A 14,373-nucleotide genomic window follows, 5' to 3' on the forward strand; every position below is an offset into this window, starting at 1 on the left:
GGGGACGGGGGGGGGGATCTCGTCTCTAAACTAAACGTGACCCTGCGCTTCTGCCCGGCCCCTACCCAGCATGCACTGGGGCGGCGTGAGTGTCCCGGGAGCCCGAGCCGAGCCTCCTGCCATCTGCCGTGATTTATAGAAAACGGCCGATGATTTATGAGCCAGTCACTCCACAATGAAGTCGCTCCCTTTCATTTAGACGACCTCCCCGACCCGCCTCGCCCGGACGGGGACGCGCCGCTAATCATACGCTATGAGTGAGTGTGTGTGTGTGTGTGTGTGTGTGTGTGTGTGTGTGTGTGTGTCAGTGTGTGTGGGGGGAGTTTATTTAATGAAATTAATCTGTGGCAGCACACACGCATACTGATGCAAACAGGCCACAGAACACACACATCACATCAAATACTGTGGGCCACATAAAAGACCAAATAACTTAGTTTCGCATTCTTTCTATTCTATTTATTTTCTATTAAAGGTGGAGTCAGCGAATCTGGAGCACTCTTGTTATCAATATCAAGGGAATATCTGCTCATAATCCGCTACCTGTCCGTACTGTGTGTGTGCTGAAAGAAATTCCAAAGTTCATACACAGCCTAGGCTCTGTAAAATGGTATGTAAACAAAGAGGACCCACTGTAGCTAGTAAGTTAGTAACATGCCAGTTTACAAAACCTAGGCTGTGTATTGAAAACTGATTTTTTTGTGTGTTTTTCAGCAGACACACAGTACGGACAGGTAGTGGATCATGAGGAGATATTCACTGATTTAGACAACAAGCGTTCTCCAGAATCACTGACTACACCTTTAACACTAGACACTGCAGGTGAATAGAGTAACATTTCTAACTTATAGAATATCATCATGAAACTTTGCCAGTTGATTACTGACATTAAAACAGTTGTTTTTAGTATTACAATTTTTTTCAGAAATTATTGATTAAAAATGCAAATTTTACAATATCTAGATAATTATGTGAAAATTTGCATCTGTTTAAAAACCATAACATGTTGGATAAAGCCCGAATTACATTTTTACTTTTTTTTTTTTTTTTTTTTTTTTTTTTTACAGCGTATGAGTTCCCAAAGTGTTTACAGAACAGAGTTTGGATGCAGCCTTTTTTTCATCAAAAAATATTACCTACAGATCTTTAAAAAAAGGACTTTTCTGAATTTTTTTAAAGAAGAAAATTAACAATAAATGAACAAATCCTTCTGTAATAACCTTCAGAATAGTGCTGAGAATGATTATGGAAAGTTTAGTTGATGTAAGTACTTTAGAAGTTGAGATTTCTGGTTCAGAGTATTGAAAAAAACTAATGTTGAGATAATGTCCGTTAAAGATGGTTGTATAGGAGAAATACACAGACGCAAACAGACAAGGTTTAGTCAAATAAACACCTGAATGTACATTGTGGACCTTTGATTTATACTAGTATGAAAGAGCTAGAAAAACTTTCGCTGAAGGTACTGCAGTAATGGCGCCATCTTGTGGTGATTTACCGTAACTTTCCACACATTCATCTGTCACTTATTTCTACGTACTCACAAAGATTAAACTCACATTTTCCAGCAAATTAGATGTAAATAAATATCGACGGAGTAGTAGGACTACGTTTAGGAATAAATAGCAAAACATAGACTAAATTCGGTATTTCACGATAGAAAAGTTGCAATATTTTGAAAATTCTCGAAATTGTGTTTATTTATCCTCATAGCGGCCCCAATACTCTGTCGTATAAATGTATAAAAATATCATATAATTCTCAAATTACCTTCCATTCCAGTGTTTATGTCGAAAAAAAAACATTAAAATGTACTTCAATTGATGATACAGCCGCAGTTTCCGTCAACAAACTTCCATCCGAACCAACGAATCTCCTGATTAATAACGAGGCCCAGCTGGGATAGATTCGCGCAAGTGGTCATGGGAAATGTAGTAGGCAGATCATCAGAGGCAACACACAGCCAAGACTGCCGTAGACTGAAAGGAAGACGTATTTGCAATTTATAATTAACGTAACGGTAGCCAACTGTAGTATCCTTATCTTCCTGTAGTAAATATATCATGATAAAAGTTTATTTTTTAAATATTTTCCAGTAAATTTGATAGACAGATGCTAGCACACAGACACATGAACTACAAATATTCAATGTAACAGCATGACAGCATTCAAAGGCATAGCTACTGTCATATGAAACATGGCCACATTCAAAATAATTAGTATTAATTGGCTTTTTTCAGAACACTAGGTAGAAATGTAATATATTATTCATTAGTATGTTAAAGTTAGTGTACACTTGCTTTTTTTTTAAGGAGCGTTTTATATATACATGGGAACGGGGCGCTGAGGCCGCAATGTTGCACCGCCATTTTTCTACAGTAGCACAGAAGGGACAAACTTAACGGCCTTACACGTTTTTATATATATATAGTGTGCGTCCTGGGGAAATGCACCTGTTGGAAGACCAAGAAGAAGAAGTACTATAGAATAAATAACTAAATACATCTTCACCTCATCACTTGATATTGTGGAAAGACTTGAGGCAGTGGTGGATGATCCCATCTTTAGTAACTATAGCTTCCTGTCCTTGAAGGCCACCGTAGCTTCTGTAAATTCTCCCCAAAGGGAGGGGTTAGCAAGGGAGCGTTGACATCTAGAATATCACAACTAGATGATGCTAAAATACACGTTTAAATTATTACACACTATACCTTTAAGTGTCAAGCATTGTAGAGCATTACTACAAAATAAGAGTCTTGAGAAAAAGAGATTAGAAGTCTGAGTTTATTTCAAGTTCTGCAAAGTCTATCAGAGGTGAAAGAACCAAACATGTAAATAATATATATATACATTCAGACACAGGAGAGTAACACATAAATATATAGTTTTATATCATGAAATCAAACTAAAAACAGAAACAGGAGCCATGCACGGTGAAGCCTATGTACAGAGTGTATCGTTAGAGCATGTTGGAGTTAGAACAAGGACAAAACAGACTCTACCCAAAGGCACACATTTAGGAAATGAACAAAAAAATAATCAAGAAAATAATAGGATTTTTAATTTGGAGTTTCATGCAGACGCAGTTTTTAAGGAGATTTTAAATCACGCTGTACAAAAAGAGTAAAGGGAAGTTATTGTTTCGTTAACACTGGATCAACATCAACATTCATTTGTGTGTGTGTGTGTGTGTGTGTGTGTGTGTGTGTGTGTGTGTGTGTGTGTGTGTGTGTGTGTGTGTACTTGTACGACTATTTTTGTGAGAACCAATTTGAGTTTTAGACCTTAAGATGAGGACATTTTGTCCGGTTCTCACTTTGGGACAGGCCTTTAAAGGGCTGTTTGAGGGTTAACACTAGGTTTTAAGGTTCAGGTATGAATTAGGTCAATGAGTGTCCTCACAAGTATAGCCGTACATACGTGTGTGTGTGTGTGTGTGTGTGTGTGTGTGTGTGTGTGTGTGTGTGTGTGTAACATTCAATCACAATTCCTTCACATGAACAGGAGATTTTTTTTCCACATTAAAAAGGAAACATTTCAGTTATTTTTCTAACTGAGAGTCCGATTAAACACAAACTGCCGGATCTAGTTTAAAAAAAATTCAAATGTCAACATTCAAGAGCTTTTTTTAATAACACTTCAAAATATGTTTTAAGTTCTTATCCGTAATACATATTTTTCACAGGAAGCAACTAGCACTTATACGATTGTGAGTTAGAAAGCCGATTCTTTCATTTACATTCAGTTTAGAGTTAAAATAAACTCAAAATAATTCATTGTTTGATTGGAGTCGATTTCAATGATTGTCTAATTTTTTAAGACATTTTAACAGCTAGCAGCGTCATCTCAAATGGGAATATTTGTTCGATTTCATAGTTTTCTGTTCTCACAATTTTCTTTTGATACTTTTAGAGGTGCATATGTATAATATAATCTTCTAAAATAAAGTTAATTAAAGGTGCACTGTGCAGTTCATGGGGAGCAGGATTTGATTACATTCAGAGAGCCTGTATATGTAAAACATATTTTCTCTACTTGTAATTCTTAGTATTGAATAATTCTATCATCATAAATGAAATTATTTTGAGGAACCTGGAGCCAAACGTAAGACTAGAATATGTTTGTAAACCAAACTGTGGGCCCTGCTGCTGTAAACAACAACAGTGAAACATTAATACTTTCTAACTTCATAACAGTGTTCCAGGGATCACATTTTCCTGTGAGGAAAGTTTGTTTAATTAAGTTGTGAGAATATACCTTAGAAAATAGTCACTTCTCTGACACAACCAAAGTTACACAGTGCACCTTTAAATAAGATCAGTTTTTTACAAAGATATTCTCTTCGGACTCTGAGTAAGAAAGAAAAATTTCCCTTTAAAATGTGGCGTTGCTCCTTTAGTTTTGGAGTTATTAGGCGCGTTTGTTAGTGTTACAATAAGCAGCAATTACATTTTATTATAATATATATTAAAAGAAACTTCTGTACATTGACCAGCGTCTCGAAGGTGGAACACAACGTGAATTTACAGTGCGAGCGTGGACGTCAAACCAACACGGATTTTTATTTTTCTCTCAGAATTTATTGCTAATTTCCAAAACATCTTTTTAATCTTGTTAATAACAGGACTGTCAAACAGCGCTGGTACTTTAAATATCGCTCATTTAATCGGCTTTTTAGATTCAGCGTCTCAAGTCATTCAGATTGTCACTTTCTAAGGAAATAATTCACATTTTTCAAGGTCCAGGACAAGGTCTTAAAAAGCGACTCACATTCAATTTAGGAGCTTCATCTTTAAAACAAAGAATACACAAAGAAAGAACGCTCATAAATTAAAATACTAATACTGTTGTTTGAGACATTTTAACCTCAGTTTTGACCTTTTAGAGGATTTTTTAAAGTGTAATATAACATATTATATTTAAATATTACAGTATTTTGGAATGAAACTCGACAAATGACAGTAGTTTTGACTTGACAGCAGTCTTTCATAACTGGTTTTATAATTTTTCTCATCTAAACTAAGTGATTTTGTCCCTTCAGTGACAGAAAACAATCAATTAATATGTTTATACATATATATTGTATATATAAATATTGGTGACAATTCTGGTCCATGTAACACTTATTAGTCCAATTCTCCATTGAAACAAATTAGAATTTAATTTTGAATAACATTACCGGTATAAATGTTCAACCAAGTAAATGTGCATTAAAGATTTTGGACTTGTATATAAAATGTTAACACAATAAAAACGCATTGATAGGCTACACTAATCCTGGTTTCAACATAACAGCTGTTTTCTGTCTCAATTTGTGTCAGTCATGTGGTTGGTCCCATTGTAAGAAAACGTCCTGTATTTGTGTTTAATCTGAGAATATTTAAGTATTTTCTATTTGGTTTGATTTGGAGTTGTATCACTTTCTGTAGGAAAAAAATAAACTTATAATAAAATGAGGCTGATAATTTAAAACAATTTTTAAAAATTTTAATTAGTGATTATTTTTGAATTATAACTGATAAATGTCGCACATCATAAATGCTCCTTTTCACAACTGAAACATGATTTTAAATATAAAAACTAATATCTGCTGCTGCTGCTGCTAGTTGGGCCCAAAATAATATTTTTTTAAATCACTGCAGCGGTTTAAATCATTGGCCAGCCAAATGATCCTTCAAAATAAACTAAAAAACATGTTTTACTATTTTTTTTTAAACGAGTGAAACTGTTCAATGATTTCAGCCACATTTCAAAATAAAAGCTCAGTATTCGACCCATTGATTTTAGCCTTTAGAGACTTTAGTGCCACTTTCTTTCTTTCATTCTTCCTTTCGTTCTTTAAAAGGTGCTACGAGGAACTTTTTAATATTTCTGAAACAGTCAAATTGTTCCTCTGATGATCATAAATTACATGTAACAGCAAACGAGACCATCCGTGCAAAGAATGCTATTTTTATATAGTTTTTCTTAATGCCTTTGTCATGGGTAAACTCACCCAGGAACAACAGCTGGCGTAGTAAAAACACTACCGCTTTTGTCCAAAGGGGGCCGCTAGAATTAACACAAACTGAAAGTTCCTCGTAGCACCTTTAACGTCTCAAAATTCGTCAAATGCACCAAAACTATTCCTTAATGAACAATGGATCCCATAGGACGAGGCAGTGAGAAACCCATCCCGTCAGCGCTGGTTTACATTCAAAACACAATAAGGTTTCTGATGTGTCGAAGCAAAAAAAATAAAAGTTTTTTAAAATGGAATAAAAATACTGATAAAGAGACAAAATCTCTCCTCTTCTCCAACGGTTATTCAAACTCACCTCGAGACGATTTGAGGAGAAATATCTAAAAGGTCCAGTCCCAAAAGGAAAACAAACAAACTAAAGTGGTCTTGGAGGTGGAATGAGTCGGGACTTAGGGATGAGGTTTTGGGGGCTCGTGACAGTAGGAATAAAGTGTGGAGAGCTGTGAATGGTGGAGCTGGCGGCGTGATGCTGGGGGCTGAAACGAGACGGTTTCTAGTACGAGGAAATGTCTGAGGAGCTGCTGCTGTTGCTGGTGGAGGTCTGGGCGCGTTTGATGTAAAGATTCAACAGCTTCATCTGAAAGAAACAAAATGGACGTCGTTAGGAGAGACTCACCCTGCGTTCCGAATCGCATACTCTTTCTTTGTTCTATTCTACATACTACATCCGACCATAAAAATCATCTAGTTAGGATGCAGTATGCTACAATTGGGACATAGGCTACTTTTACTTATTTATTTCATCATAACATCGCGCCTCGATCTTGCCTCTTGCTTTTATACCCGTCGCATCCCCGTTTGTTTTCATACGGAGGCTCCCTCGATGTGACGTCACTTCAGGTGCGCACTGGATTATGGATCAGAATCGCCCTAATAGCATGCTGTTTTCAACACTAAAAATCTCGTCTCGGTATTTCTAACCATCCTAAATCTGGCAACAAGAATCGGAACATCCTAAATCTTTTTTCCACCATACTAAATAGTAGATGGTATGAGTATTGGATCGCAGGGACAGTTCGTTTTTTTAGACCCGCAACTTAAACTTCCCATGGACGGTATTTTCTGCAAACTTAATCTAACTCTGCAGCTTTAAATATATACAAACTGCTACATACGTAATAATTAAAAGGTGGAGTCAGCGATTCTGGAGAAGGCTTTTCACCAAAAATCACCTCATGATCTGCTACCTGTCCGTACTGTGTGTGTGCTGAAATATATCTAGTGTTAATACACAGCCTAGGCTCTGTAAATTGGTATAAGCAAATAAGCAAATTTAGAGTTAGCAACTTGTATAAACTGTAGATTTTTCATTATATTAGTGATTAATTCAAGTCTTGGGAAGTTATTACAATTTTAAAAGCTGAAGATTTTACCTTCTCGCATATGAAACTAATCCCTGTAAACGTAAGAATTATAAAGCTTGTGGGAAAATTGCGTTTGTGAGTCTAAGACGTGAAAAGAAAAATCTTGGAAGCTGGAAAGAACAACTATTCAGAATAAGTTGGTTTAACACAATAAAAGCCTGTTGTACCTTGCTGCCAGTGAGTTGAGCGAGGTAGGGCTTCAGCTCCTCTCCGATCACGGCGTAAACAGCCACCAGGCAGAAGACACTGGCTTTCCTCACACTGCTCTCTGTGTTGTCATAGCCCTGAGACGATAAAGCATTCACACAGTCAAACGTCTGGATACTCACTCTTAGAAAGTAGATATACTGTATGTATGTTTAAATGCAGGCTGCGATTTGTGGAAAAAATAATTAATAAAAAAAATATATTCATGAAATTTTTCCCACATTCCGGAACCTTTGGTGAACATATATAGTATAACATTTTATACAGTATATACTTTATATTTATTTAACTTATAGTTTAATATTTTTACTATTGTGGTTATTCATACACAACAAAACAACAAAACTAAATATGCAAGAATGACATCCCTCTTTCAAAACTATGAAAAGTACGATGGCATATAAATTAGCAGAAGAAGAATTTTTTTTTTTGTGTCTGTGTATAGCATCCCTACCTGCAGCAGCCCTGGTATGATGTCGCTCAGCAGCTGGTGCAGGGGCTCCTTGGTGGTGCGCTCGATGGCCCTGGTTTGCATCTTGATGGCGGAGAGGTTGATGGGATAGTCTGCGGTCTGAACGATGGGACAGAGAACTTTGATGCATTGCTCTGGATGGATGGAGGCCGCCAGGGTGGAGGCTGCCTCTTCGGCTGCACGCACAACCTGTAAACATAGTAGCGTCGAAATTAAATGAGTTGGACACTAAATTAAAGTAGTTAATTTTTTGCTTTATTAACAGTTTGGAGACAGAGATGAAATGGGTCAGAGAGGGGAATGACATGCAGAGAACGACCCGGGCTGGATTATAACCAGGGTCTGCTGTGAAGAGGACTGAGCCTCTATGGGGGCTTTTGCTTTTTCATTTCTGAAACAGTCTAATTTTTCCTCTGATGATCATAGATAACATGTAACAGCAAACGAGACCATCAGTGCAAAGAATGCTTTTTTTTATATAGTTTTTCTTAATGCCTTTGTCATGGGTATACGCTCACCCAGGAACAACAGCTGGCATAGTAAAAACACTACCGCTCTTGTCCAAAGGGGGTTCAAGTATTAACACAAACTGAAAGATCCTCGGAGCCACTACTTTAAATACTCTCAATTAGACATTCCCCTCCCTACCCCATTTCATCTCTGTCTCTCCACACTGTAACTGTATTGCGATGCCATTGCCACTGTCATAAAAGCTTAAGAAACACCCAAAACAGAATCTTTAAATGGACATATAGATAGATAGATAGATAGATAGATAGATAGATAGATAGATAGATAGATAGATAGATAGATAGATAGATAGATAGATAGATAGATAGATAGATAGATAGATAGATAGATAGATAGATAGATAGATAGATAGATAGATAGATAGATAGATAGATAGATAGATAGATAGATAGATAGATACTTTATTTATCCCGAGGGAAATTCAGGTATCCAGTAGCATAAAACAAGACATACATTAAACATACATTAGGCTAAAATTAAGATATATATCTAAATTAAAATATAAAAACTAACAGTACCTACAATAAACTTTAACCTAAATTGTGACTGTATTGCGTGCCGGTGCCCCTCACCTCCTTGTGCGAGTCCTTGTGAGCCTCCAGGGTTTTCATGATGGTCAGTTCAGCGTAGTTCTTAAAGCGCGCCGGTTGGTTCCTCAGAATCTCCTTTAAAACACGCAGAGCCAGCGCCCGGATCGTGTGCTGGAAAATAACAAATAACCATCAGATAAGTATTTACAAAAGGTCCTTAAAGGTGCTATGAGGAACTTTTAAATATTACTGAAACAAAGCCCAATATTTCCTCTGATGATCATAAATTACATCTACAGCAACAGCAAACGAGACAATCAGTGCAAAGAAAATAGTTTTTCTTAATGCCTTTGTCATGGGTATACACTCACCCAGGAACAACAGCTGGTGTAGTAAAAACACTACCGCTTTTGTCCAAAGGGGGCGCAAGAATTAACACAAACTGTAAGTTCCTCAGAGCACCTTTAAGTAAAAGATCTGATTATTTTGTCCACCACTGCTGATGTTTGCAGACGCCCCTGAACACATCCTAACACCTCTGTCACACTCACGTCTTTGTCCCCCAGCGTCTCCAGTAGCAACAGTAACATGGTTTTGAAGTGTTCGTCCCACACACACACACTGTCCTCTCGAGCCACTTTGAGTAGCTCCAGGAGGGTCCCGCGCCTTTCATCCGCCCCCCGTTCCCCTGCCTGATCCTGGGATAGCTCTTTCAGCAACGCCCCTACAAGCTCCAGCTGCTCCGCCGGGCTCACTGCAAGGCACAGACAGGTTTATACACAGATTCATCAGACACATACTAAATAAATGGTGAGGTACAATGGTTTAAGAAAGAGACACTGCTCAATTCTTAGCTTCAATAACATTTCTTTTTTCATACTAGTGTAAATCAAATGTCTAAAATGTACATTTAGGTGTTTATTTGACTAAACCTTGCCTGTTTTTTTAAGATTTTTTTTTTGCCATTTTCCATGCTCTATTAACAGTGTGTATGGACAGCAATGAAAAGCAAAATTCAAGACATAAGGCCAATCAAAGTGCTTTACAAAGGCATACAAAAGAGACACAATTATGAGATATTTAATGATCTTCAACAGACTCCTGAAATCGTTTTTTACCTGGGAAACTTTTGGGGTTGACCATCTTGTTTTCTCCACAGTCTTGTCGGCCGCCTGCAGAGGAAATATTACAATTTTATAACAAGGAATTACTTTGTTTCTCACAATTCATCATTTTACATTTGACCTATTCTGGTATAAATATCAGCTTTTTATACTGTTTATAAAACACGTTAAATCACTCTTTTAACCAACACATTGTAGGTTAGAAGATGGATGAGAATATGGATCAATAATGAAAAAAATATATATAATAATTCTATTGTGTCTTGTGTGTATGTGTCTGTCCGTCTGCCTGCCTGCCTGCCTGCCTGCCTGCCTGCCTGCCTGCCTGCCCGCCCGCCCGCCCGCCCGCCCGCCCGCCCGCCCGCCCGTCCGTCCGTCCGTCCGTCCGTCCGTCCGTCCGTCCGTCCGTCCGTCCGTCCGTCCGTGTCTGTCTGTCTGTGTGTGTAGTTACCATCCATGCTGTCCTCATACAGAGCCTCCTTCAGGGCCTGTTTGTCCATGGAGCTGATGGTGTCTGTGTAGTTGTACGGATTGTATTCTTTGTATTCTCTGAATCTCGGTCCGGAGAATGAGCGCGGAGACGGAGTGTTGAGCACAGACGTCTTATTGTCCAACGCCGTGCGACCGCCAGCGACCAGGTCTGAGTCTGAGGACGCCCCCACTGCACACTGCAGAATGACAGAGAAATACCATTAGTATCATTACAGGGTACAACCAGGGATTACACCTAGTTAAATACCATTAGTATTACAGGGTACAACCAGGGATCTACTGCACACTGCAGAATGACAGAGAAATACCATTAGTATTACAGGGTACAACCAGGGATAATTTAAGACTTTTTAATGCCATTTTTTTTTCTTTGTTCTTTTAGTTTTTAAGAATATTTTTCCGGGCATTTTTCCATTCTTTTATTGACAGAGTGGCGAGACAGATGAAATGGGTCAGAGAGGGGAATGACATACAGAGAACAACCCGGGCTGGATTCTAACCCGGGTCTGCTGTGAAGAGGACTGAGACTCTATGGTGGGGAGGGAGGGGGGTGGGGGCTCTAACCACTACACCATGGAGCGCCAGCACCATAGGCATTGTTTTAACTATTTTATCATGTTTGGGTTCTTATTTATGTGTTATATTTGTTTAAAAGTGCTCCGAGGAACTTTCAGTTTGTCTTAATTCTAATCATTATCTCAGGGCTCACCTTTCCGTCGCGTCTGAGCGGCTCCATCAGGTCCTCGGTGCTTCTGAAGCTGAAGTTCTGAATGGCTTCAGTGACGCCGCGCAGAGAGCTGAAGATCTCCTCGTGGTTCAGGTTCTCACTGTCGTACTCCAGCATGCTACGGACACACACAAGGGTCAATCACATTAGTCTCTAAACTATGACCGAAAATTACTATTTAGTTGAATTTTTTTAAATTATAATATTCAATAATATGATCAATACAGAATAAAAGTGTTTGAACAAAATTGTGCTAAATGTCCGGAAGCAACCGGGGATTTAAATATCTCAGAGGGAGCAGCCGCACACAACAAGTAGCAACAATTTTGGTGAAAAAAAAAAGTTTAAAGGTTTTGAAAAAGCTGGTGTCCGGCACGGTGCTTGTTGTAAGTCACACTTGGCGCACAGCTACCCTGCGTATGCCTTGTAAATTGTATATTGTGTATGGTTGCTGCCTTTTTTCTATTTTAGTTGTATATTGCATATTTTCATGTTTCTTTCTTGGCATTCAGTCTGTGGAAAAAAAGGAAGAATTTCATTGTATGACTGAGAACATGTTTCTTATTGTGCATATGACAATACACACTTTGAATCTTGAATGCTGTTACATCACTGTAAGTACACACACTAAATGCGAGCTCTGCAAATGTCAATAAATCCAGCTCCTCTGAAACTTCATAGTGCACCCTTGAAGCGTGTGTACTGAGTGTGTATATAAGGTGTGGTATAGTTACCTAGGGGACAGCCCGTCTCCATGGGAGCAGTTAGTGGGGGAAGTGAGCGGGCTGCTGCGGCTGCTGCCCTGTCGGGGAGGGGTTCGGCCCGCTGTGTTACAGGAAGACGCCTGCAACACACACACACACACACACACACACACACACACACACACAGGCTGTAATACCATCCCCAAACTGTGTCATCCATTAAAAAAATAAAAATCAAAGTAAATGGACACCTATAAAGGTAAATTGTGTGTGTGTGATTGATTGAGTGAGTGATTGAGTGAGTAAGTGAGTGAGTGAGTGAATGCGTGTCTGTGTGTCCATGTGTATGTACGTGTCATGTGTCCATGTCTATGTGCATGTGTGTGTCTGTGTGTGTGTGTGTGTGTGTGTGTGTGTGTTACCATGCTAATGCCAGCGCTGGCGTTCCTCAGATGGTTGTGCAGCAGCTTAGTGGTTCCGTCCTGGAAGGTTTTGGGCAAAGCTCCGAGAAGCATCGTGAACTCTGGAGTGTTCAACTCAAACAGCGCGATTAACACCACCTGGGCCGCCTACACACACACACACACACACACACACAGTCACACACACACACACACACACACACACACACACACACACACACACACACACACACACACACACACACACACACACACACACACACACACACACACACACACACACACACACACACACACACACACACATTAATTAACTGTGTCTGTGCAGAAGTGGTTTGAGGCTTCGATCTACTCTTGAGTTGAAAGTTTAAATATTTTTACTCAGAGCACGAACCGTCTTTGCATGTGCAGGTCTTAGCTGATAATTTACCCAAACGGTTTGACCAACTGTCCAATCATCAACTTGCTTCTCATCTTCAGTGCGTGTGTAGCGGCAGGCACATTCAAAAACATTTGAGCAGGAATTTTCTAGTTTATATTTTTATCCAACTTTTCTTAAAAAAAAATTCTATTCTGACTTTTACATGTTTAAAACCTGAGACAAAGCCTTAGGGGAGAACGGGATAAGTAGGCACACTTTTTACATATTACCCCGTTCTCCCCTACTGTATGTCATTGTTCAACGTGTATAATATCAATAAAGTTAATTCATCATTAATTTATCTATTGTATGGTTTGCAGCGAACATGCAGCTTGTCCATTCAAATCAAAGTAAGTTAAGCAAAAGCCGGAGCGAGCAGTTTCCAAACCAAGTGTTCTCTTAAGTTAAGTTGAAATAAGTTAAAAAGTCAAGAGTGCAAAAATGTACAATCATGTTATGTCTGGTTCAGGCGATGCAGTTAGCCTTGAAGAAACTCATGCAAGAACTGTATGAATAGTAAAGTCTTCGTAGCAGCCGACAATGTAAAAATAACCTAAGAATTTTTTCAGTTTTTAATGAAATAAAAGCCGACATTTTGCCCATAATGTAATACGTTGATGTATTGGCTGGTTGCAATAGTAAGGGATGTATGTAAATTGTATTACGTTATTGGCCAGTTACTGGATAATTGTCTTTTACATAAAAAAAAAAAATAATTATTGGGGGGCACTCATGGTGTAGTGGTCCGAGTGTCCCCCACCCACCCCCCCCACCTCCATAGAGGCTCAGTCCTCTTCAGAGCAGTCCCGGGTTAGAATCCATCCCGGGTCGTTCTCTGCTACAACAGAATAGCTGCTAAAGTCCACTGAATCTAATTATGTCCTTTTTCCTTATTTCCTAAGTTCCCTAGAGATGTATCAGAACCTTAGAGTGATTTTGAGGCTGTTTTCAGAGGCTCAGTTAGTGTTGAAACAGACGATGTCTTCTGCATATTGGGCTGTTAGACGAGCGTAAGCAGAGGCTGTGTTGTAAACGCCCTACTAACGTCCTACCTCCTACATACTCAACATGTATATACTACATACTGTCTACTTGACGAACGATTGTGTATGCGAGGTTCGTCGGACCGTTTACACTGAAGTATACAGAAGCAATAAAGAATTTAAAAAAAACCTTGCAATGCATTGTGGGACGGTTGAGTAGGATCAAAATCTTCCCAGAAGTAAGTACTCATCAGGGCATTTCTCGCCTACTCAAACTCTCATACACAACCACAACATACTCAAATTGTCGCCAAAATTAGTACGAGTAGGACGTTAGTAGTGCTTTTCCAACACAGCCACACTCTTTGGCTCAT

The 14,373-nt window shown here is 38.8% G+C and overlaps 1 protein-coding gene across 3 annotated transcripts in view; it reads right to left on the bottom strand.

The window, feature by feature from the left end:
* Window positions 1-2,766: 2,766 nt before the first annotated feature.
* The window catches only part of LOC307269974 (CLIP-associating protein 1-B-like), a 45,150-nt gene continuing 33,543 nt past the window's right edge, over window positions 2,767-14,373 (bottom strand). For all 3 annotated transcript variants that reach the window (XM_080053079.1, XM_080053080.1, XM_080053078.1), the window contains 10 exons: window positions 12,596-12,742; window positions 12,204-12,313; window positions 11,452-11,587; window positions 10,702-10,918; window positions 10,245-10,298; window positions 9,678-9,880; window positions 9,169-9,297; window positions 8,048-8,254; window positions 7,554-7,670; window positions 2,767-6,599 (listed from right to left, as the gene is read on the bottom strand). In XM_080053079.1, the coding sequence (XP_079909205.1) occupies window positions 6,516-6,599; window positions 7,554-7,670; window positions 8,048-8,254; window positions 9,169-9,297; window positions 9,678-9,880; window positions 10,245-10,298; window positions 10,702-10,918; window positions 11,452-11,587; window positions 12,204-12,313; window positions 12,596-12,742 (1,404 nt within the window). In that variant the 3' untranslated portion in view covers window positions 2,767-6,515. The remainder of the gene's footprint in view (window positions 6,600-7,553; window positions 7,671-8,047; window positions 8,255-9,168; window positions 9,298-9,677; window positions 9,881-10,244; window positions 10,299-10,701; window positions 10,919-11,451; window positions 11,588-12,203; window positions 12,314-12,595; window positions 12,743-14,373) is intronic.

Source organism: Ammodytes marinus, assembly GCF_949987685.1.
Source record: "Ammodytes marinus genome assembly, chromosome: 24".
NCBI lineage: Eukaryota > Metazoa > Chordata > Actinopteri > Uranoscopiformes > Ammodytidae > Ammodytes > Ammodytes marinus.